The sequence below is a fragment of the Rhinopithecus roxellana genome, chromosome 21, assembly GCF_007565055.1.
Source record: "Rhinopithecus roxellana isolate Shanxi Qingling chromosome 21, ASM756505v1, whole genome shotgun sequence".
NCBI lineage: Eukaryota > Metazoa > Chordata > Mammalia > Primates > Cercopithecidae > Rhinopithecus > Rhinopithecus roxellana.
In genome coordinates this window covers 15,798,388-15,823,628 of record NC_044569.1, presented here as the reverse complement: position 1 = coordinate 15,823,628, position 25,241 = coordinate 15,798,388, and the positions used below count along the sequence as shown (strand labels likewise).

General features: G+C 37.4%; 1 protein-coding gene across 11 annotated transcripts in view; it reads right to left on the bottom strand.

The window, feature by feature from the left end:
- The window catches only part of DTNA (dystrobrevin alpha), a 396,234-nt gene that overhangs the window by 38,808 nt on the left and 332,185 nt on the right, over positions 1-25,241 (bottom strand). For 5 of the 11 annotated variants that reach the window (XM_030925991.1, XM_030925994.1, XM_030925992.1 and 2 more), the window contains 5 exons: positions 24,832-24,915; positions 14,354-14,431; positions 13,687-13,779; positions 4,109-4,196; positions 244-341 (listed from right to left, as the gene is read on the bottom strand). In XM_030925991.1, coding sequence (XP_030781851.1) covers positions 244-341; positions 4,109-4,196; positions 13,687-13,779; positions 14,354-14,431; positions 24,832-24,915 — 441 coding nt within the window. Of the gene's footprint in view, positions 1-243; positions 342-4,108; positions 4,197-13,686; positions 13,780-14,353; positions 14,432-23,182; positions 23,471-24,831; positions 24,916-25,241 lie in introns of those variants that run through there. The other 6 variants (XM_010362721.2, XM_010362722.2, XM_010362723.2 and 3 more) reach the window with 2 other exon arrangements.

Below are 25,241 nucleotides of genomic sequence, written 5' to 3'. Positions count from 1 at the left end.
CAACATTAATTGCATTGACATCTCAGAACTATACACACACACGCACACGCAGTTTTCTCATGAAGCTTCTGAAGTTCTAAAGATCTAAAGACCAGCTTTTCGGAAATGAGCATCACTGACTGTAGGTGTCTTCCCTTGAGTATGCATACAGGGTGTAAAGCCCTGAAACTTGAAAGCACGACCATAGGTTATTAATGAATGCGCACGTTGATCAAACAAGCCAGCACGTCTACAAAGCCTCACCTGTTCTTGTTTTCTAGCTCAGCAATCAGCTGCCTTTGCTGCTTATTCGCATCGATGGTGAAAGAGATGTCAGGAGCACTTCTCTGCTGAGTTGGCTGCTGTAAAATAAGTAGTTTGTAAGATTTCATATTGAGAATGTGAACCTATGTATTTGGGAAGGCACGAGTTATGAGATATGCAGACAAGGAGGAGGGAACTATTTCTATCAAAACAAAGAAAGCAAATACATAAAATTCAATTGCCATTCTCCTGTGGACCAACTTTTCTGTGGATCCGGAGCACATCTGTCAAGTGGAAGACAGAACAGCATTCTCTGGCAGGCAAATACACAAAAGGTAGGAAACATGATTTTTCAGTTTTCTGACTGAAAATTTTTGGGAAGTGATTTTATTTTTGCCACATTATCCTCATTGTACCTATTCTTTCATTATAGGTGGCTTTAAAAGATGTTGCACTGTTGAGAGGGTGCTTTCTCTAGAGTTACTGTTCAATTACTGTAATATACAATTAGAAATATAGTTTTAGGCCAGGCATGGTGGCTCACGCCTGTAATACCAGCAATTTGGGAGGCTGAGGCGGGCGGATAACTTGTGGTCAGGAGTTCGAGACCAGTCTGGCCAACATGGGGAAAACCCATCTCTACTGAAAATTCAAAAATTCGTTGGGCCTGATGGCACACACCTGTAATCCTAGCTACTCGAGGGGCTGAGGCAGGAGAATCGCTTGAGCCTGAGGTGGAGGTTGCAGTGAGCTGAGGTCATGCCACTGCATTCCAGCCCGGGTGACAGAGCGAGATTCCATCTCACAAAAATAAATAAATAAAAATATAGTTTTAAAGTCATCGTTAGTAAGACTTACTTTTCTGATTCTTCTAATCAGCAAACTTTTATGTATTTCTTTATTCACACATGTAATTTTAGATTGATGAATTCACGTATTCATGTATATTCTTTGATTTGCTTCTTCTACCTTCACACCGCTCCAGCCCATCATTTTCAGTAATGCAATCAGCTTTAACAACTGGTATACATGCAGTCATAGCTTTCTCCATTCTCAGATAAATATAGATATCATTAATCATATCATACCATATATATATATATCTGTGTGTGTTTACGTATATTTAGTCAAGGATTTATTTGGTGTTGTTTTACAAAAATGGGGTCAGATTATGTGTCTTGCTTTGTTTTACAAAAATGGGGTCAGATTATGTATCTTGCTTTCTTTGCCTTACAGTACATTTTGGAAATTCCTCCAGACCAATTTTTTTTTTTTTTTTTTTTTTGAGGTGGAGTCTCACTCTGTTGCCCAGGCTGGATTGCAGTGGTGCAAGCTTAGCTCACTGCAAGTTTCGCCTCCTGGGTTCACGCCATTCTCCTGCCTCAGCCTCCCAAGTAGCTGGGACTACAGGCGCCCACCACCACACCCGGCTAATTTTTTGTATTTTTAGTACAGACGGGGTTTCACCGTGTTAGCCAGGATGGTCTCAATCTCCTGACCTCGTGATCCGCCCACCTTGGCCTCCCAAAGTGCTGGGATTACAGTCATGAGCCACCACACCCGGCCCTCCACACTAATTTTTATTGTTTTATAAACAAATTTTTAAAAATCACAACTAATCTTTCTACTGAAGAATGCAAAGCTTTTAAAAATGGCAACTGTTGCCTAAGCCAGATGCAGAGAATCTTGTCCTGCTTTTTAAACCTAACTGTAGGAAAGATTAACTTTTGTAAAGGTTTTGCTTTTATAAAGCTGTCTATGCATTTTAATTCACACCTCTTTTCAGCAAAGAATGACTTGTGTAGCTAACAAGAAATTTTGAGGTCCTACATTTTAGATTCTAAATTACTTTCGATAGCTAATTCTGGCATATGGCAGCACTGACTTGTGGTTCAAGAGTTTCTTCTGATTTCATTACATAAGACTTCCTTTTCTGGCATATACTTTATGTATTGATAAATGGTAGAAACTTATCTGAGCCAGTTGTGAATTTCAGTTATTGCTTTGCTATGTATATTAATTGATCAGGAATTATACAGAAAAACATTGACCCAAGTAAATGACCTTTCCATCTCATTTCTAACTGTCATTTTACTAATCATGATTTATTCAGCTAATCATACTATTCTTAATATGTGGTTATGAAGAGATTTACAAAGGAACTAGAATTAATGTGTGGACGGTATCTTTCCTATGATGGATCCACAAAGGTTATATATAGTGTATGTAGGCAAGGAACACAAGTTACTAATGTTCTCTAGAAAGAAATGGAACAAGACTGGAGAAGTTAGTGCATATATAAATAATAACATGTGCATGGAGATTTAGCAGTCTGCCAGGGATCACTAACTCAAATGCTGAAAGGGGCAGGGAAGTAACCCAAGGGAGGGAGAGGGAGGTGGGCCAGGGTAAGGGTTGTGGCAAAGTGCCACACGCTTGCCCTGTCCGAATCAGCAGAGGAATGCCTCCACTCCAGCTGCCTGCTGTCAGAAGGAATATGCATTTGATCTGGTCAGTCTTTTAAGATAAGATGAAAATCCAGACTTTCAAGGAAAGCCATCTGATTTGTAAGTCCTGACATCTAATAAAGAATTGAAAACACTGTAGGGCTCAACAAAACATTTCTGGGGGACAAATTTGGTCTGCAGGCTGCCATTTTGTAATTGCTGGTTTATGCAGTACTTTCATACATTTTACTGTCTCAGTGGATGCTAATAACAGGCAGCACTGACATATATAATGAGCATATTTACACCTATGTACAGACGAGGAGACTGAACTCAAACAAGCAGTGCTTTGCATGAGGTCATGGAGAGCTGGGACACACATTGCTAATCCCATATTTTGGTATACCATAGCCTCTGTTTATAGAGGTATATGCATGGATAAAGGCAAGAAAACTTGGAAAAGAGGTTTTTCCGGAAACTGTTTTGCTTTTACTTTCAAGTGACTCCTGGAGGCGTTGCTTGTCCTAAAATCTAATTCTCCCATATTCTCAGCTGATTTTATATTTCGATTTTCTTTAACACGTTTGCTTCTTACTTACGTTCCTTAAAATTTCATATACTCCAATTACATCTTTGTTTCACCACATCTGATTTTGGGGGCACATAGCACACTTTTAGCCTGCCCTGGATCCCTTCCATCTTGCTCATGGTAGTTTCTAACAGTGTTACAGTCGTGGATATCACAGAGAGCACGTGCCAGGGCTAATGCAATGGGTCATTATGCAGCTCCCATCTGGGATCATTAGGTTAAATGCTCAGCATGAAGGGCTCTGATAACTGCAACATCTGATGTGAGAGGTGCAGGCAATGGCTTCCTCACTTGCTCCCCACCACTCTTTGTCCTTTTGACGCACTAATTGCAACTCACCCTCAGTCAGCACAGATGAATTCCGAATCAATGTGTCGAGCTGACAGTTGCTTTTGTCTCAGAGACAGACACAAATGGAGAAAGCTTTATTATTTCTACTGGTATATTTTAAGCGTCACTTGCAACTACTCTACCTTAAATTTAGTGCTTTCACTAACCACACCTGCTTTAAATACATTAAAGGAGTCACAACCAGTCCTTGCCCCCTTCCTCGGCCCTTCATATGGAGTTGACACTGAGTGAAGGGGCATGCGAGGATTCCAGTTTGACTCCAGGGTCACACTACTGTGGATGGTTTTGTTTCTCAAGTCTTCCATTTTTAAACTGTAAATTCACCACCAAGACACCACAAACATAGCAACAAACACATGTGCAATAAATTAGCACAAATTGTCCTGGTAATCAGCACCAGCTATAACAATAGACATGACATATAAAATTCAAGGATCCCAGATGCCAACAGATGACTTCTTTTACTCCAACTACTTACAGATGAAGAGGACTCTGCTGCCAGCCTTGCCGCATACCTGGCGATTAGCCTGTGTTCTTCATCAAGCCGGTTTGAACTCTCAAGCATGCTATTAAGAACAGAGCAAGAAGGAGACTGTTAGGAAACTGAGAAACATTGCCGCAGTCATATTACCACCAGGAGTTTTTACTATTTCAATGTTTCAGTGCAAAAAATTTGCAAGTGACACAAAACCCTGTTAGATTAACAATCTCGACTTGAATTTGTAACATGATCTAGTATGTAGTCAGGAAAGTCATTAATAAATCCTGTCTTCAGTCAATTCAATTGTCTTACTAAGAAAGCCTCATAGAGAGGTGACTATTCTGATCAATACATCTGATGCAAGAAGAATTTCTCCTTTTATTGCCTTTAATGTTTTTTCTTTCCTTATTACACAAGTAACACATGTCCAAAATTAACATGTTAGAAAATATGAAAGCAAGAAGAAAGAAAAAAAATCATTGTGGTCAATGTCCAGTGATCCCTACCTGCTGGTATTACATTCTCATGTAATTTCCTCCCCTGTAGGATGGCCTGGACTTACTAATCTGCTTCTAATGAATAGCATATGGCAGAAGGAATGGAATGTCACTTCCAACATGAGATTATAAAAAGACCATGGCTTCCATCTTGGGCTTGCTTGCTTTCTCTTTAGCTCTCTTGGTCTGTCTAGTGGGAAAATAGCTGTCAGGTCATAAAGCAGCCTTTACGGAAAGATGTAGGTGATGAGAAACCCAAGCAAGCCAATTACCACGTGAATGAATCCCCATTGGTAGAGCCTTCAGATGAGATCACAGCCTGAAGTGACATCTTGATTGCAACCTCATGGAAGCCCTTGAACCAGAAGGACCTAGCTAAGCCAAACCTGGGTCTCAACCTACAAAAATTCTGAGATGATAAATGTTTGTTGTTTTAAACTACTGACTTTTGGGATAATTTGTTATGCAGCATAAGGTAACTAATACAAGTCTCATCTATACTATTACTACCTATTTATAACCTGCCTTTTATATTTACTTCCAGAGAAACAGAATTATAGTAGTGACTCCCAATGACATTAATGGAATTTTTTAGTGCCTCCTATAAATTTACAGAAACTATTCATACTAGAATAAGGATGATCTGAGTTCCTAAAAACTAATGCAAATAGAAGCATTATTAATTCTTCTGTATTTCAGAAAACTTCATTCTCTGAAATCCTCCATTCAAGACTAAGTTCTGGGTGCCATTAAAAATAATTCTACGAAACATACCAATAGCACTAATCTTGTTAACAGACTAGTTGGTTGTAGTTTGGCTTATCGGTTATTGTGGTATGTTTCAGTTCAGAATCAAGATCAGAAACTAGTTCCTCTCATTCATAAACATATTCTTCTGCATCCATTCTTATACTTACAGCTTGTCCTTAAAGAAATTAACTCATAAATACATATTGTAAAGACACCCTCTTATGCCAATATTAAGGTTGTAAGAATTATTCATTGTAATCACTTAGATCCATATCAAGTAACATACTATTATATCATTTATATGTACATTTACAAATAGAGTAAACATGAAACATAGTGTTTTAACCTTTGTTGTGAAGTGAGAAGATGAGTGAGTAATTACGTTCTTCCAGCATTTTGGCTATGTCACTTTCAAATAGCTCTTCTCTGGTTGGCTGAATCCACTATATAACAGGTTTTTTTTTTTTTTTTTCCTGGTCATTCATAAGACATTCCTGTCTTCATTATCTCTGCTCTAGCCTATACTCCTTATATATATAAGCTATAGCTGTCTTCATGTGCATACTTCCACTCTAGACTTAGCCCTTTTCTCTGAGCTATAATAAATAACTAGAACATTCCTGGATTTCCCTATCTAACAACTGATTTCTCCTTCCTCAGAAAAAGAGGCTTATCTTTCCTTTTGCTCAAATGAGATAATATATGCAAAAAGCATCAAAAGAGTATGATGCCTGGAACATGTGAGGTGCTCAAAAATATTAGTTAATACAATGTTATTATTATTTTGCCTTTTAAGTAACATGTTCGTATCCATTAGTAATCCTCATCTCCTTCAAAATATCATCTGCCATCTGACAATTATCTAGAGCAGTGCTTTTCAAATTTTAAAGTGTAAGCACATCACCTAGGGATCTTGTGAAAATGCAGTTTCTGGTTCTGTGGTGGTACGGTAGGGGAAGTTGGGAGGGTGGGACCTGAGAAAATGCATTTCTAACAGGCTTCCAAGAAATGTCGACAATATTGGTCCAGTGTACTGGTTCAACACTGAGTATCAAGGATCTAGAAGATCTTGAAAACAAAATGGAAAACACAAATACGTGAAATGAAGCCGAAATATAAAGGATATAAAAGAGAGCGTTTTTCGTATTTAACAGATATAAACATTCCCTTAAGACAGAAAATTGTCGGATATTGGGCTTACATAATGTATAGTATCAATCCCAGTGGACTGAGATTTTACCCAGTACACAAGTTTAGATTTGGAGTAAGAAAATAATTTTAAGAGCAAAGGCAGAGTTAGCTCTGGAAAACTGATGCTTTAAAGCAGACGTCTGCCTTTATAAAACAATGTCTGCATTCTGCAATGGTTAAAAATAATAACTGAATTCCTTATTACAGCTTCAATGAAAAGGAGAAAGTTACACTGTCTTTTCTTTAGACATCAAACTACCCCACAAAGAGACAACCGAATTTGATTTTAACATGTTTGTCATTTCTGGCTCATGTATTAGGGACTATACATCTAATTCAACACAGTGTGTGCAGATTACAATGCCCATTGCTCCAGGCCCAGGAACATGATCTCTTTGACACCTTGAAAGTGACTTTGTCAGAAACATTTGTATTTTGATAAATAATTTTAAAAACCTTGATAAAAACTTCTGATAAAAGTATCTTTTAAAATGAATGACTAGCTAGTGTAAGTAATATGAAGGTTATGTTTTTAAAAAGCTTCCTGGAAATGTAAGACGTGAAGATATGGGATTCTGTATAGCAAGCGATAACTCATACTTCCATGACTTTCCTCCCCGAACACTGAGTGAATGAGGGCCTGTGTGATATATTACCCCTTTGTGCACATGAACAATTTATGGGTCTACATGTGCCATTTCAGCATGTTCAAATTACACAAGGGTGAAGGAAACATTCCTCTGATAAATTTCTCTATTTCAAGACTTCAATTACAAATAGTTGAAAATGAATGGTCAATAATCCCTAAATCATTAAAATAAATACCAATTCCAACACTTTCTCCAGCCCTAGCTATTCATTTCAGGACTTTATAATCAGTAGTCTTGCTACGAGACTATGATGAATTAAAAAGTGATTGCAGTGTTGACTGCATTTCAGAGCAGGAAAATCCATTATTTTGAAAACACTCCACTTCCTACCTGAAATGCATGGCCAGTGTCTGTTGCCAGTGATTTCAACGTGGCATTCTAGGAAACTCAAGTGGCCCCAACTGAGCTAGGGCTTGTGAAAGTGTGATTTGGCAAAGATTTCTGGGAACTCAGGGTTTGTTCACATTCCTTTGATTTTTTTCTGGGCCTTTTCTGCTTTCCAGTTTAGGGTAGTCAACCAGAAAATACTGTGATCCAAAGCATATAGCATATATAAATGTAAAAGCAAAAGCATATATAAATGTTTCTATATTTTCTTTTCATATTTTTTCTACTACTCTGGATAGTGATGGGAAATTTATCACTAGAATTAATTTAGAAGGCCATCGAGTTTCATATACTACTCTTCTATTAAAAGGATTAGTGCCTGAGAAAGCATTATTAGTTAACTTAAATGGAAGATTGCTTTATTAGATTATTTCCTATCTTTGGCAGTTGGTTTAGAGCAAAATGCTAAGGGAATAGAGCACTTTTTTTGGCATTATAGGAGTCAGCGAGCTCAAGAGAGTCAGGGTAGAAAGGAACAAAGTGACAATGGGGACCGAGAAGTGGTTTTATGGGACTAGAGAATGGGGAAAGAAAGTAACTCTCAAAGCTTAGTGTAGTGGCCCTCAGTGGTTTGGAACAACAAAAAAAGACAGGAAAGCATGAAATGGCAATCTTCATGGATAACAATAAGAGTTTACCACAATAATGGCTTCCTTAAGGGAGACCTTTAAACTCCTTTATCGAGACCCTAACTTCAATAACCCCCTGTGTTACAGTCAAGGTCATACATTCTACCTTCTAAAAACTCTCAGACTCCCCCATTTCCTTCTATTCCAACTGTTCCTGATGTGACAGTCTTTAGATTTATATTTCCAGGATTCTAAGGAAATATCTTTCTCAGAAGTCCAGTTCAATAATTGAAGTTCCTAAAAATTTTACTAAAGAAAAGGAGTTATGTTAACAGGAAATGAAAACTCATATAAAAGAGACACTAAGTGTAGATAACTCTTCTTTTTTTTCTTTCAACAGATTATAATTTCTTTTTCAAAAGATTGCAGTAAACTCACATTTTTCAAAATCAACAAAATGTATTAAAGACAGTCAGTCAAATTTTGACCTATACATTAAAAATATTAAAGGCATACAATTCAGTGGATTCAGTAGTGAAGTGGGTTATGGATTCAACTGTGTCTCCCCCAGGATTTTTATGCTAAAGCATATGAATACCCCCAGTACCTTAGAATGTGACTATGTTTGGAATTAGGGCCTTTAATTACAGTTAAATGAGTTCATAGTGTGGGGCCCTAATCTCATAGGACTGATGTTCTTTTAAGGAGAGGAAGAGACACTGGGGTAGAGAGAAAAGATTATTTAAGGGCACAGCAGGAAGCTGTCCCTCTGCAAGTCAAGGACAGGAGAAACCAACCAAGCTGGCACCTTAGTCTTGGACTTCCAGCCTCCAGAACAGTAAGAAAATAAATTTCTGCTATTCAAGCCATCAAGTATGGCATTTTGTTTTGGCATTCTTAGCAAACTAATACAAAGATGAAGAATAGAGGGGGCATTAACATTAAAAAAATTCTTGCCCAATTATCACTTTAAGTTTAAAAAAAAATTTTAGAACACCCTATTAGTTGCTCTGTCCATATCAGTGAATTGCTGGTGCTTACTTTGCCCATGTCTACCCTCTACACAAAGCTTAATACTTTAATTTTTCATCTATTTTATACTCCTATCCTAAATGTTCAATTTAAGTGCTACTCTATAACAGTGATTTTTTTAAATAGTAAAAATTCTAATTTTGCTAGTAAAGTTTCTGACTACTCCTAACAATTTTGTTTAGGGTAAGATGGAATTTTTTAGCTACAGCACTACTGATATTCTACAATACCAACAGATGTTTATAGAGCACCTACTATGTGCCTGGCACTGTGCTAGATGTCAGAGATAAGGTGGTGAACAAGTTGGAGAGGGTCCCCGCCCCACTGAAGATACAGTAAGTAGCGAGTCAACCAACCAGCCACCAACCAACAAACTAACCAGCCAGCCAACCAACCAACCAACCAACCAACCAACAAGCCAACCAGCCAACCGGCTAACCAGCCAACCAACCAAACCATGATTGCAGCTGATAAGAAGAAAATAAAAATAATATGCTATAATAGAGACTAATATAGGAGACCTATTGGGGGAAGTGTCTTTAATCTAAGATTGGAAGCTAGACAAGCAAGTTCATGTGCATATAGTAGGGGTGAAATGAGAAAGAATGTTCCAGACAGAGGGGAGAACTAGTATTGAGGTCTTGAGGCAGGAAAGAACTTGGTTCGTTGGAGGAATTGATCAAAAACTGACATGAATAAATGTAGTGATTGAATGGGAGAACCCCAAGAGATCTGAGGCTGAGAAAGGAATAGGCAAGGACTAAGTTACATGCAGATTTGTACACCATGGTGAGTGGTCTAGGTTGTAAACTAGGTCCAACAGGAATCTATTTAAGAGTTTTAAGCATGCAAGTTAATTAAAATTTAGACCTTGTAAATGAAATTCTGAAATAGGCATTCTTAGACATCTTTTTTCCCCAAAGCATAAAATATTGTGGAACAATTTTAAACTAGATGGATTATTAATCCACTTAACAAGAAATCTATTGGCAACACAAATGTACACTTTCTTGTACTTGAGAAAAATATAAGCAGAACAATTTTAACCTAGTCATATGACATCAGGTGTCTAATCAAGTGACAATGGTTAGAGATAGAAGTTCTGGGCTGGTTTCAAATCATTTGGTTGGTCCACTACAGACCCTGGCTATAAACTAGCAAGCCCAGGCACTTGACAAGCTTTGGGGACAGGTAGTAAAAGCCTACTGTATCACATTTTCAGACTCCTTCTCCTGCAATGAAGAAGACGCACACAAATTATTAAGGCTTTTAAAACTTCGTTGAATTAGGAAGGAAGCAGAAATTCTCCCCTGAGCTGCAGTTTATTTATTTTACTTATCTGACATCAGAACCAGCAATGACATAAGTGTTTCTTTAGTAGCCAACTATTACAAATAAGTCAGTTTCCCATTGTGTTAAGTAGTTAATATAGGGTAGAAGAGCGCCACATAGAGTTAATCAGGATTATGTCTGAATAACGGCAAAAACAAAGCTTCTCATAGAGAACGGCTATAAGGTTCCTGTTTGCGGAGCATCTCATGAAGGGTGCACAGACAAGGAGGCTAAGGAATGGGGTGGAAAATAGATGGGACCCAGTGTCATAGGGCCTGTTTGCAAGCACTTACTAGCATGTGACTTTAGATAAGTCACTTAATGTCTCAAAGCTCATATTTTTTAAACAGTGAGATGGAAATAATCATATCCAACCTTCTAGGACTATGAGAAGTAAAGTAAATAATTTGTGGAAAAAGGTTCTGTAATTTTTGAAGCATTTTATAAATACAAAATGTAGTATTCATACTCCAGCTGTTGAGATAAAAGAAACTGAAGACAAAACTCTTGCCCTTTTTGAAGCTTACAATTAACGTGAGAAGTCACAACTCAAGGAACTGCATACATAAAAGGTAACTTTTAAGAATCACCATTCCTGTTACTAGTATGTGCTCAAAATGTTTGCTAAAATCAAATAAAAACACTAGAATAAGATATGCAGTCTCAGTAAATACGTGGAGGATGCAGTGTGAAGGAGGTATCCACAAAAGATCCTGAAAGGCATGTGTTGATGCAGACTTTAAAAAAGGTGATGAAACACAGTGGTTATGAACTTGGATGGATAATGGTTAAAATCTCTGTCCCAATTTTTATAGCTGTGGGACTATGGGAGAGTCAGGTAAGCTCTCTAAAATGATACCTTTACTTATCTATAAAAGGTGGACGATCTTATTTACTCCATGGGCTTACTTTAAGAACTAATTTAAGGACTACTTTAAGGAGAAATTATGTATACAAAGCTCTGAACATAGAGCTTGGTATGAGGTAAGTGTTTTACAAACACGATTATTATTACTATTATTATATGTCTCACTGTGACTTGATGGTAAAGCATTGTAGCTACAATGACGTTAAAGGAGGTAAGAGGTCATTACATTACTTATAGAATCATGACAGCTGTGAGGAATTGTTAGGATCTAACAAAACATAAAGAAAAGGGAAGAAAACATAAGAAATTTGAAAAAGTTGGAATTTTTTAAGGATAGAAAAAAACTATCAGAAATACGGAGGGTGCAGCTATTAAAACAAAGCCCCCTTCATTGATTGGTTGGTCTTAAATTCTGCTTTGTTTTCAAAATACAAATCACATTTAGCTTTCATCAAGCAGATGCAAGGTGTCTCTGCTGAGACAGATTTATGGTCTTAAGTAACCATCAAGTCAATATGATGAATCACTTGAGTAGGGAAAATGGCTGGTAGTGACAAACTCTGAGCTCTTCTCTTTGGAGATTTATTTGTTACAACCTTAATTAAGAAAAGGTCAAGAAAGAGCAGTAGAAATAACTAGAGTGTGCTTAGAATGATGGGAAGAGGACACAGGGTGAGATTGCATCATTGCCTTACAATTGAATCTATACTGACTGTATTCTTCTTCAAAGATGAACAATACCATTAACAAAAAAAATTCAGTGCTTAGTTCTACTGTTTCAGCTACCATGTAATACTGGAGTACCAAACTCCTTGGAAATAAAGCAATTTTGTAGTTTTGAGAGGCTGAGTTGTGAAAAAGTGGATACTATTTAATCTAGCAGCTCACAAAATTTGAAGAAAGGGATGGATTTAGGTCAGCCGAAGAGTGCATTTTTATCCCCTTAAACAGTAGGATCTAAGGTAAAATTAAACTAGTATACTGGTTATACATTTTTAAAAACATAAGATACATGTATGTACTAAAGCACATAAATGTTCATCAGTTCATGAGAACTAAAAATTATCTCATGTACTAATCTTGCAAAAATAGGTCTAAGAAGCAGTAATAGGAAGAAAATTTTGAAAATATTCAAGTGAGGAGGAAAGAGGTCCAGAAACAAAGTGGCTAATAACATCAAGTGGTGAGGGCAAGGAGCACGGAGCAATGGCCTAGCATCTGAGGGATGCGTTGGTGAAATACTAGGTTGGTGCAAAAGTAATTGCAGTTTTTGCCATTACTTTTAATGTAATTGTCATTAATTTTGCCAATTACTTTTCCTCTAATAGTAGAGGAAAGAGGACTTGCGATGCTAAAGGTTTGAAACATTTTAATGGAAATTGAACCCATTGGCTCTCTTAATAATTATAACTGTGGAAAATCCATGGGCCCTTAGTTCAGAGAAAATTGAAGTGATTGAGAAAAACTGACATATTTTCAAGGAACTGGTTTGCTAAATATGTTTATAAAACAGTCGTCTGAACTAGATTGAAAAATACACATGATAAATACAAAGTTTGTCCTTTTCCTTTAATTCAAGTTGCAAATCCACATTTATTATTAACACCAAGTAACTTTAACCAGCGGAAGGAGTCTCCTATGTCACAATTAAAATGGAGAAAAGCCTTTTGAGTGGCTTTATCCAAGCATACAGGGCTATCTTAATTCCTGAATTTAACATTTCTGAAACTAAGTTTTGTGTATTCCAAGATGTAAAAGCAGGCTTTAGCAGCATGATCATCAGAAGCATGCACAATAGAATTGCTGAAAGACAATTGTTCCCACTGTTATCATTGTTAAATGATTTCCATTTTGTGATTCAATTACATCATATTTTCTCTTTTTCACTCTTATCTTGAGTAAAATGAAGCATTGTTTTCCAAATCAGCAGAGACATCCATGTCCTTGGATAAGACAAATTCTTGTATCATCATCCTGTGGTAATTTGGCATGACATGTAGCACAGAACTGAATGGTGGGGCCTGGAGTCCTGAATCTACCTGAAGGCTAATCTTTAGCAAGGCATCCCTTTATGCAAGTTTTCGCTTTAGCTAATATATAAACAAGGATATGAATCTTATGGTTTCTTCATGGGAAGTATACAAACTAACATCACAAAAGACTTCTTAACTGAATCAGTTAACAGTGCTTCAGTGTCACCACTGGCATCCAGTGACCTTGCTCCTTGCTGAGACTGCTTGTCACCAGCTCAGACTGCATCCCTCTCTAAGGACAGTCAAGCAGCCAAACCTGCACTAACCATGAGGGGTTGTTCCGGAGCATGTTGACATACAACCCGATGAGAACATGTTCATCAGCTAGCCTGTCTGCCACATTCAGGCTGTACTGTATCCTGAAACAGGGCAGGGGGAAAGAAAGGGTGTTGTTAAGAGAGGTGGACAGAAACAAGCAGAGAAGGGAGGAGTGAGTTTTTGGTAGAAAAGGCATTTAGAAAACCAAGCAAGTAAAGGAAGGGTAGTAAGTGATGTGCTATGAAAAACACAAGCGAAATCCAGGCAATAAAACCCACAATTTCTATTTCACCAACTTTAAAAATAAAGACTTCCATTTAGGTCAAATAAAGTTTTAGAAAACAGATTTACATTTTTCAATCACTAAGGCCAAGGTATTCATCTGTACAGTAAATACATTGAAATGGGTTGCAAGCAAAGATTAAATATCCTTCAGAAAATCGAATCTTCAGCTTAGTCATTTCAAAAAAGAAAAAGACACAAATCTGGGAAAGTGAATAACAACATAGATGTGTCTACTGGAAATAACTACTTAGTGCTGTTAATTGGGTTAGAGCAGAGCTGCTTTTACTGAATCAAAGATGGTCTTTCACACACAAAGCATTTTTGACAAAAGAAGTCTCCATTTTTAGTTTAGTTAATGCAGGGTTCCAGTACACTCTGGCTGAAACTTACCCTTTGCCCTTCAGAAAAGCTGGAGCAGCCCTAGCCAGCAGTTTGTTCTGCTCTACTTCACTGTCCTTGGGAGGAGAGCTAGTTAATAAGATGGGAAAGCCAAGAAGAGCGTAAACACCGCAATGCATTCAAGAATAGAAACTGGCAACAGACACTCCCAAGTCTAGATCCAAGTTCCATCTGGACAGATTTCTTATTATTTTGAAATGTTCAAGATGTTTTCAGATTTCCACAGAGTTCAAGTAGGAGTAGAAACCCAGCCTGAGAACACAACCGCAATCACCGTGATCCCAGATTTGACCTCTGCTATTTGCTTAACAAGAAAGCATTTATACTGGGTATGTCTAGACATAATGAAAATTCATTCAACATTTATCATGGCTTAGCATGTAAACAGTCCAGCAGTTCACTGAGTCCTGCCAGCCTTTAGATCCCACTCAAGAACTTTAGCCTTCCCTACATCCTCCAACTTTCTGTGCTGAGTAGAAAGACTTGAAAATTACCTAGCTAGAGATTGCTTCATATTGGAAGTGTTTTACTACTCCAAGCAAAAGCCACATGATCTTGGCTGTGGAGCTATAAAGAAAATTTTCAGAGAAACAGAGAAATATACCTTTGAGTCTTATACATATATGTTGTTATTTCTTATGTTTATATTAATACAAAGCTAGTGAATATAGTCTTATTGCTAAAGCAAATTCTTAACATTATAGATTCATTATGGGAACTACTCATTTTCTTTAGTAGTTTAAATGGCAATTTTAAAGTTTAAAATGCAGTTTTATTAAAGTACAAATAGAAATATAAATAATAATTCATTAAGTGTGGCTACAGTAAAGTCATCCAAAATCTACTGTGACAATTTGTAGTCATACTACATTGAGAAATATGGTATTAATTCTTAGTATTACAGTTGTATTGGTTGGTAATATGTTTAAAGAAAGTTTGCTCCTCTATAGGTTAAGTAAGAATTTGCCCTGCACACTGGTAAACCTAAAATTATCCTACTCCTTATTCAGGGAAAATAGAAAAATAAATTGTCTGTCTTTGTTTGAATGCCAAATATTTAACTACTTGGATATAAATTATGAGGTTCTGCCAAAAATTTTCAAGAAACTCTAAATCTACTAAATATATATATAATGGTTTATAAATTAGTTAAAATCTTAAAAACTTTATACTACAAGTTTTAAGGCTCTATTATAAAGCACCATTCTTTCAGGCCATGAAGTACTAAAAAATATAAATTTATACATATCACATTAGAACTATGTACATTATAGTTGGAATTCTTGCTTTATAATACTGTATATTAAAAGATTCCTTGAATAGTGAGGTCTCTGATAAATTTAATATTAAATTTGATTTGTAAAGAAAATGACTAGCAAAGAGTAGACATGCATGTTTGGCAGATGAATGACATTTTCACTCAGCTCTTCAGAAAGGCATCTGTTATACAAATTATTGCTGTACTTAAAAAGTTCAACTGTATCCAAACAAAATTGACTTTTTTTTTTGAGATGGAGTCTCACTCTATCACACAGGCTGGAGTGCAGTGGCATGATCTCGGCTCACTGCAACCTCCACCTTCTGGGTTCAAATGATTCTCCTGCCTCATCCTCCTGAATAGCTGGGATTACAGGAACACACCACCATGCCTGGCTAATTTTTGTATTTTTAGTACAGATGGGATTTCACCATGTTGGCCAGGCTGGTCTCGAACTCCGGACCTCAAGTGATCTTCCCCCCTTGGCCTCCCAAAGTGCTGGGATTACAGGTGTGAGCCACCATGCCTGGCCCAAAATTGGCTTTAAAAATAAATTAGATTGTGTTTTAGGAGAATTTACTTTCCTGATAACCTTAATACTTATCTTTATCCAGCATATTGATGTTTTCCTTTTAAAACTGCAAAACCTGCCCATCAGGGCCAAATAACCACCTTCAGCCATCATTTTCTGTGATGTACCATTATCCCACCAAAACACTTTCTGTGTTCTGTGATATACCATTACCCCACCAAAACTGCATTCCAAACTATGTGTACTGAAGCAGATCTCCATACATTAATTATGCAGTACCTACAGTACCCCTGCTGCCCAATATCCCCCCAATTATTTTTTGTAACTAAAGATAGATGAATCTATTACATAATTTATTTTGGATGCTTGCACAACCATTCAAAACACTGTGTGAAACATCCATAAGTCTTCCCTCCAAACTAAACTATCTCCCTGCCTTCTTATGCTTCTCTGTTCCTTGAATCCCAGAAATTGTGGCAATAATTTCTTAAGCAAATAGCCGAATAATTGCATAGGGACAACCTCTCACACTGAACGTGCAAGATAACAAGCAAGAATCAGTAGAGAAAAGAAACACAGGAAGGTCAACCACGAAGATGTGTTTGCCACAAATTATTCTGGTGAAGTTCTATGGGAGGAAGAAGATGTGTCAGTGAAGGCCCAGAAATGTGGGTCCACCACCCACCACTGACAAAGCCCAAGCATGGAGGAGCCCTAGCCTCAGTATTGTGTAGGGGTAGGGCTGAGAGAAGGGGGCAATAGGCCGGACTTTCCTTTGGTGGCCTTCTCCTTTTTTTTTCTTCAAATCTTTGGGCTCCTCTCCTCCTTTCCCTACTCCACTTGCCTGTCTCCCCTCTCCTCTTCCTTTTCTTCCTTCTTCTAACCAGGTCCCTTCCTCCCTCAAAGGAATGAGACATATTCTATGTATATACATCTCTTAACTTTTGCTGTCATTTTCTTTGTGTTGGCCCTTGCCGGTGTTGGTTTAAAGAAATAGTTTAAAATCTTTTATCTTCCTTTCCTTTCCCATGAGGATTCTTAGAAAAAACAATTCTTGGAAAATAGGAGAGTTACACCATGAACATTTATGAGTTTCTGGAAATAAACTATTTTGTTTTGCTATAGCTCTTAATTTTTAGTGCCAGAAGAACTTCTAACTTTTTAATACTCACTGTTGACATAGTTTCTGTAATTTCTAGAGTTAGCTTCAAATTCTTCTCATCATCTGTTTCTAGGAAGCCAAAAATATGACCACGTATAGAGGAAGCCAAATGCATGATGAAAACAAGATAAAAATAGCCACTCTTTCAAAATGAAATGAATCAAGAACCTTGAGAGTTGACTGGGAGACAGGTTTCACTTAAAACTTGGGTCTTTAAAGTCTTTTCACTTGAAGTACTTTCCACCAGAACCTCTTCTAGCAAAGTGAAATTTTTTCTCTTGAGTTGCTGTGAAAACAGTGATTGCTATGGTTTGAATATTTGACCCCTCCAAACTTCATGTTGAAATTTGATCCTCAATGTTGGAAACAGGGCCTAATGGGAGGTGTTTGGGTTATGGGGGCAGATCCCTCATGAATGGCTTGGTGCCATTCTCACAGCAATGAGTGAGGTCTCACTCTATTAGTTCCCTTGAGGGCTGGTTGTTACAAGTAGCCTGGCACCTCTTCTCTGTGGCTTGCTTCCTCTCTCCTCATGTGATCTTGGCACAAACCAGCTTCCCTTTGCCTTCTGCTGTAAGTGGAAGCAGCCTGAAGTCTCACCAGAAGCAGATGCTGATGCCATACTTCATGTACAGTCTGCAGAACCATGACCCAAATAAACCTCTTTTCTTTTCCTTTTTCTTTCTTTTTTTTTTTGAGACAGAGTTTTGCTCTTGTTGCCCAGGCTGGAGTGCAATGGCGTGATCTCGGCTCACTGCAACCTCCACCTCCTGGGTTCAAGCAATTCTTCTGCCTCAGCCTCCTGAGTAGCTGGGATTACAGGAACCCGCCACCACACTCAGCGTTTTTTTTTTTTTTGTATTTTTAATAGACATGGGGTTTCACCATGTTGGCCAGGCTGGTCTCAAACTCCTGACCTCAGGTGATCCACCTGCTGTGGCCTCCCAAAGTGCTGGAATTACAGGCGTGAGCCACCGTGCCCAGCCTAAACCTCTTTTCTTCGTCGATTACCCAGCCTCAGGCACTCCTTTATAGCAACACAAAGTACTAAAACGGTAATGATGTGGGGCTTACAATGATCCCTCAAGGCTCTATATTATCACAGTCTTTTATAGACTAATTTCGATTCTAAACTTTCATTTTGTAGCTTGGCAGTTTGCATGGAGAAGTTAAGTTTCTAATTCTTTGTGGGATTTAGGATCAGGCACAATGGAACCTACTTCCTGACTAAGGAAAGAGTGCTTCCAGCATATCATTGTGTCAGAATGTGACAATGGCTTTCATACAACCCAGCCTGAGCTTCAAAAGCTTCTTCTGTTCTACATGCCTTGTCTTCAAATCAGAATGTATTCTTCCTTTTAAGCTCTGAAACTGGGAACTATTTGGGGTTCAACTTGACCATGGGATACACTTTTTCTAATCTGAGTTTCAAAGAGAAGCAAGACTATCATTTCTAAAATTATATGCACACAAATCTCTTTTTCTTATTGTCATCTTTTTCTTTTCACTAATCCCTTGACACTGTATGAGCACATCCTTTCACACACATATTATCACCGATGGTTGTGGGAACAGCCATACCTTGGAGGGCATGGCATGGTAAATTTTGAAGTTGATATATCTGCTGAAAGAAAAAAGGCAGGAAATATTCCTTTAGACTTTATTTTCTAACAAAAATCCTTAGCTTCTCACCATTTCCTTTTTTAGACCTTTGGAAAGTAGCATATCTAAAGATAAACATAAATAACCTTCTTCCAAAATTTTTCACACACACACACACACACACACACACACGACACAATGGGTTCTGGAAAAGTAGAACAATCTCAAAATGTTTCATACTTATTAAAAAAATTATCCCCTTAGCTTTGAAGGGTGATGACTGATGCCAATAGTTTTACTTCAGTGAAAATATTTGGGAGTTGGTCCAAAGGTAACAGAATCACACACAGATGCTTCCTGGATACCTGAAATATATTTTTAAAAACCACTTCTGCTAATGTTGAGTTACTATATTAGCCCTTGACAAAGATTATTTTTTCTTTTATTGAACATGATATTAAAGGCCTGGCTGCAGTCTCACGGAGAACAAATATTATAGAAACAAATTATATTAATATAGAATAATTATCACAATGGTTAAAAGAAAAACAACATTTGAAATATAGCAAATTAAGAACAGATATTTTCATTTCTATTCTTACATTATTAATAAGCTTGTGTGACATTTAGATTTGTGAAGAATCACTTACAAAGTTGGCTGTCTCCTTAAGTATCTATAGTGTATAAAATTTTCCTTCTCACTAGAATTACATAGTTTAGTAGTAAGGCCATCACACTAATTTAAGTACAATAAAAAAGAATCCACAAATCTTTTGTCAAGAAATAATGTCTTGAAACATTCTGTTTCTTTTTTTCTAGATTTCAACAGCTTACATCTGAAATATAAAATATCTATTACCTGAAAATTCATAGACCAGTGTTAAAAAATAGGTTAGTGTCTCAGTGGGAAAATTAGCTGTCAATTCAGGCTGGCATAGAAGCTGAACCATCTCAAACAGGTACCATGGAAAAAATAAGAATTATTAGGTCATATTTAATTTACTACATTGTACCCAGGTATCATCAAGTCACACTAATTACACTTTAGTCAAGAGAGCCTCTAGGAAAGTTTGCTTGTTGGTACAGGGCATGCAGAGACAATAGCCAAAGCAACTCTAGTAGGAGAATAAAGGTTACTGAACTGAACAAGATAGGTGACTGTGGTTTTAATCATGCACTAACATTTTAGTATAGAAAATTGTTAGGGTTGATGTGTAGACTGGTGTAATTCCAGTTTGGAAAAATCTAACATATTAGTGGAGCTCTGGGGCTACATGAAGTAAAGAATTATCTGCAGAGAGTGATTATTTCAAATTCATAAAATTTCATACAACATGCCCAGAAAGTTTGAAAAGAGTGAGAAATCTTCAGGGTGGTGCCAGATGTTGATTTAAAAATTTATCTGTTTTATGACTGAAAATGGATGGGCATTAATCTTAGAAAAAAATAGATATGAAGAAAACTTTGATTTTCAAAAGGAAAGGCTACATTCAGTGTCTCAAATTTATTTTTAGCCACTTTTGATTACCAAATCACAACTATTTAAAATGTAGCTTGAACTTTTTGAGTCAGATTAAAAGCCAGGGTTGTTAAGTAAAGAATCTCTGCATAAGCAAAAACATTTTTTAAAAATGAAAAAGGCACAGTAAATTAGCATTTCTTGGGTTGAAAACCCAAACCTATCAATCAACTGACCAACAAGTCAACCCAAAAAATAACTCACAACTGCTGCTTCTCTTGGAGGGATCAGGATTTGGGAAGTATCTGGGGTGGGTGCACTCTCCTCATAGGAACTACAGAGCCTAATACAGTATCATTTTAAAATTTATTTTATTTTATTTATTTATTTTTGAGATGGAGTTTTACTTTTGTTGCCCAGGCTGGAGTGCAATGGCACGATCTTGGCTCACCACAACCTCTGCCTCCTGGGTTCAAGCTATTCTCCTGCCTCAGCCTCCCGAGTAGCTGGGATTACAGACGCGTGCCACTGTGCCTGGCCAATTTTTGTATTTTTAGTAGAGATGGAGTTTCACTACTTTGGCCCGGCTGGTCTTGAACTCCTGACCTCAGGTGATCCACTTGTCTCAGCCTCCCAAACTGCTGGGATTACAGGCGTGAGCCACCATGCCCGGACATCTAATACAATATGATTAATTAACTACTTGTTATTGCAGCAAACCAGAAACTAGCATATTAGATTGTGTTCAACATGCGATATGAATTATAAGCAATTTCCTAATATTTGGTGGAGTGCTAAGACCTGGCTAAATGTTATATAGTATTGTCAACGTGATTCCTTTTGTGAGTGCTTACCACTTTAGAGGTTGCAACTATGAAAATACCTGTGAAGACTTTAAATGATGTTTCTAAAATTGGAGGTAAAAGGAGTGTGACTAATTTTTTTTATTAGTCTTTACCGTGACTAATGAAGAAGTTTGGTCATAGTGAAAGAAGCTAACTTGATGTTAAAAAGTATTGGTTAACTTTCTCATATAAACTAAGTAAGGATTATGGCAAGATAATTAAGATTTTAAAAAGGAGGCATGATGCCAAAAAAGATAGCAGATCCTAAAAGGCTCAGAGCTGTGGGCAGTGAAGGGGAGAAAGAGCCTTTGGGACCTGGCTTTGTGGTCAGTCCTTGCAATAATATCTGCAATAATAATAATAAGCTATCTTTCATAAGCTTAGATAATGTTGCTGGCTCACCATACATAGCTCTTAGAGCTCTTTCCCTAGCGGTGATAATAGATTTCCCTCAAATCAGCCATTCTTTCCTAAAAATTTATAAGAAAACAAAATAGATTTAGGCATACAGTTTACAATCAAGAAAATGAATGAAGTGAATCGGTCCATTGATTATGTTATATGACCCACATTCTACCTAACTTCTAACCAGCACTGAATGTACACATGTGCACACACACATAGACATACACACATGTAAGAAGACTTCAAAGGACCAAGGGAGAGTGCCTTTGAGAATCCCCTTTTTTTTCCTTTTAAGTAAAGTAAAAGTGAATCAAGTACATAGCTAAAAAAGATGTAAGAACAGGGAATAAGACAGATGATGCTGGTAACCAGAGGTACACACTCATAAATCTGTATGAAGTAGATTACTAGGATGTCGAAAGATTTCAAAGTTTTATCCCTGTGTCTTTTGAAGATCAAAGTGGTAGGCTTGTAAAGAGCCCTAGGTGAATAATGCCAGGAGTTTGTGGGGAGGATTCTGGAGTGGGGATTTCAATTTATCCTCATTCGGCTTTATCTTTCTAGGATCTGTCATGATACAAACTTAGGCTAAAGAAAATATGGAGAACTTACCTACTTTCTTGGTGCTGCCCTATACTGATCGGCACTATACTTGGCTTGCTTAGGTTTTATTTCATTGTTGGGATGGGGTAGGGGTGAGGGCAGAGCTGTAGGTCATATTTCTTTGGTTCTGTTTCAGTGATAGAAGTACAAGACCTTTAACTTTTGCCTACATCTGGCATGATGGATTTCTATCCATCTGAGTTTATCGACACGATGAAGAAATCAAAAGTGATTTACCACCAGCATTATCAAGTGATAGAGAATAAGCACTGAGAGCAAGCAACTGTTTTTGAAATTGTTACTTCATTAGGAATCAGACTGCCCTCCCTGGGGGGAAAATGGATCAGGTCCAATGGGACAGAAAGGTACAAGTCCTCAAGTCTTTAACTGCAATGAGGTCCAGCTATGACATTGTCCTAGCCTCACCTAGTTAATGATCTTTCCAATAGACTCCTTAATTCAAGAGTCTTAGAAGTTACCATCTGGGGTTTTTGCAAATTGTACAAAAGCAGAGACTTGTCCAAACAAGATCCAGCTTGATACACTTCACATATATACATCTCTTGTATACTGGTATGAAGCTATGAAATCCATAAAATATGTGGAAAGGAGAGGAAAGAGCTGCAAAGTCCAGCTCAAGTTGAAAAGTCTCAACACAATTTCATTAAACCCCAGAAGACCTCTATCTCCAGTAAGACATACTACGAGAGGATTTTAGTGCTAGAGTAGAATGACTATGAGTCTAGCTATGGAACTACTACTATGATTAGCAATTCAGGGCTGGGATACTGACCGTGCACCGTGATCAAGCTGATTTACGTACTGCTTTATGAGGGAATGCTCTTCAGCCACAGGGCTGGATGCACTTATCCCCTCAGGTAACCTGAGGGATTCAAACAATGAGACCTCATTAAAACTTCCCATGGACAGAGCAAGGCCCACTCAGAGAGGAAAGACATTTAGTGTACACAGCTTTATTGAATAGCACCCTCAAAACAGAAACCGTAGGCCAATCTCTGTGGTGATAGAAAGAAATGTGAGCTTTAAACAACATATCTGTGGTTCACAGAGAACATTCCAAAAGGACTGAAAATGGGAAAAAAGGGAAATAATCATATTTTGGGTTAATGGGTACCATGCACCCTGGAGGAACCAGAACAGCTCAAAGTATTATAGGAATATTTTAGGGTAGAAGAAGTCATGTTATCCATCTAGACGCATCCACCAAAAGCACCGTCCGAGCTGAAATGATATAAAATGACCTTCAGTAAGGATGGGGTCTACCTCTGCTTGACATTTGCAGAATGCAGAGCTTCCTAATAAAAATACATATTTCTAAACATCACGTCAGGTCTTCCCTAGACAGATGCACACCTGTGTCTTTTTACAGACTTTACAGTTTATGATTTTGTTCCAGAAAAAAAAAAAAGGTTGAATTTGCTGGTGATTCTAAAAAAGAGTGCTAAAAGGAAGTTACTGAGGGCCTAAACCATATTATTCTACTGTGGATGTTCTGCTGTATAACTGTCTCCTCTTTTCCACTTGTTACAGACCTCGTTTATACATCAGAAATACCATATTCTGTTTATTCTGCTAATTACAATTATGGGGAACATCTTTATCTCAGGTTCCTGTTGATGGGCACATACAGGAACTCAGAAGAAAAAATCAGCTGTGTTCTTAGTCTCATTGTCTTCAAATCCTCAGTTGAATGTACCAGGATATTAGAATGAAACTGGCACCTTATAAACCTCTTCAGGGAAAAGATGAATTATGTGCATTTTGTGAAATATGAGGCTGTACATTTTTTCTGCTGAAAGGCATTTGAAATCTTATGTTCAATTACTCACTCCAATTTTCCTTACCTTTATTTTTGTTTTCCCGTGAGCCTTCTTCATGTATTTATAAAATAATTATCTGGTGCTTGATTCGCAATTATTTGATCAAATGACTCAAGAGCACCTGTTGACCCTGCATATGTCTGATGCTAACTCTTAGAGAAATATTTGCTTCTCCTGTTTCTTGCTCACATGGGAATGGATCTTGTGCAAAGAAATGAGATGCAGATCCACCTTTTAAAAAAGTTATTATTATTATCGATGAAATTGCTTATATGGAAACTACATTTCCAAGTTTGGTCTTTAGCCTCTAGCCTCAGGAACTCCAGGGTTCACCAACAGAGGATTCTTTTGTATCTTAGCTTTAAATAATGACACGCTTCACCATTTATATAATAACACACCATTGCATCTTGAAATTCCAGTTCCTTGACTTCAACAGACCACTCTGAGGACTATGAAAGTGACTTCCTTAATAAGATGGGAAGCATGTGTGTCAGCAGTAAAACTGAAACATACCCCACATTCTTACTGTGGATACATTATAAATGCAGGTTTCCAGACATGACATTAATCCCCAAAGCCACCATACCCCTCTTTAAATGCATACAAATGAATGAAATTGAAAACTTATAATGGATATTTGCAAGCTAGTTTCCAGTAACAATATTCTGCCCTTGGCTTGCATGAGAATATTTTTGTTACCACAAAATCAAGGCTCATTACCAAAGAAAGGGCTTATTTTATAATAGGGTTGGAACTTACCTCCTGGTAATAAAAGGACTTCCTGAGGAGGGAACAGAGTGGGAGAACAGGGTGTCATTCATGCTGGTTACAGGTCTGGGAGGCCTAAAACAAAAGACAGTGTGAATAGAAAGTTAAAACAAATAAAAGTCACACATATAAAACTCTCCCTCATCCTTCCAGGAAAGGGGATGGGAAGATCTGAGTTCTATCTTTCTCAGGATCAACAAGAAATCTTACATTTTCCAATTAAATTCCTTAAGTGTTTTAAAGTAACATTTCCTTGAGAATATAGAATCTCAGGTAAACACTGGGAGGCAGATCTCCAGACATCATGTGAATGTTGATGCATGAGCTTTGAGCCTTGATATTTAATTGTACAATATTCTGGAATGAAGCAAGGATGTGAATGTTGATGTGAGCTTTGAGCC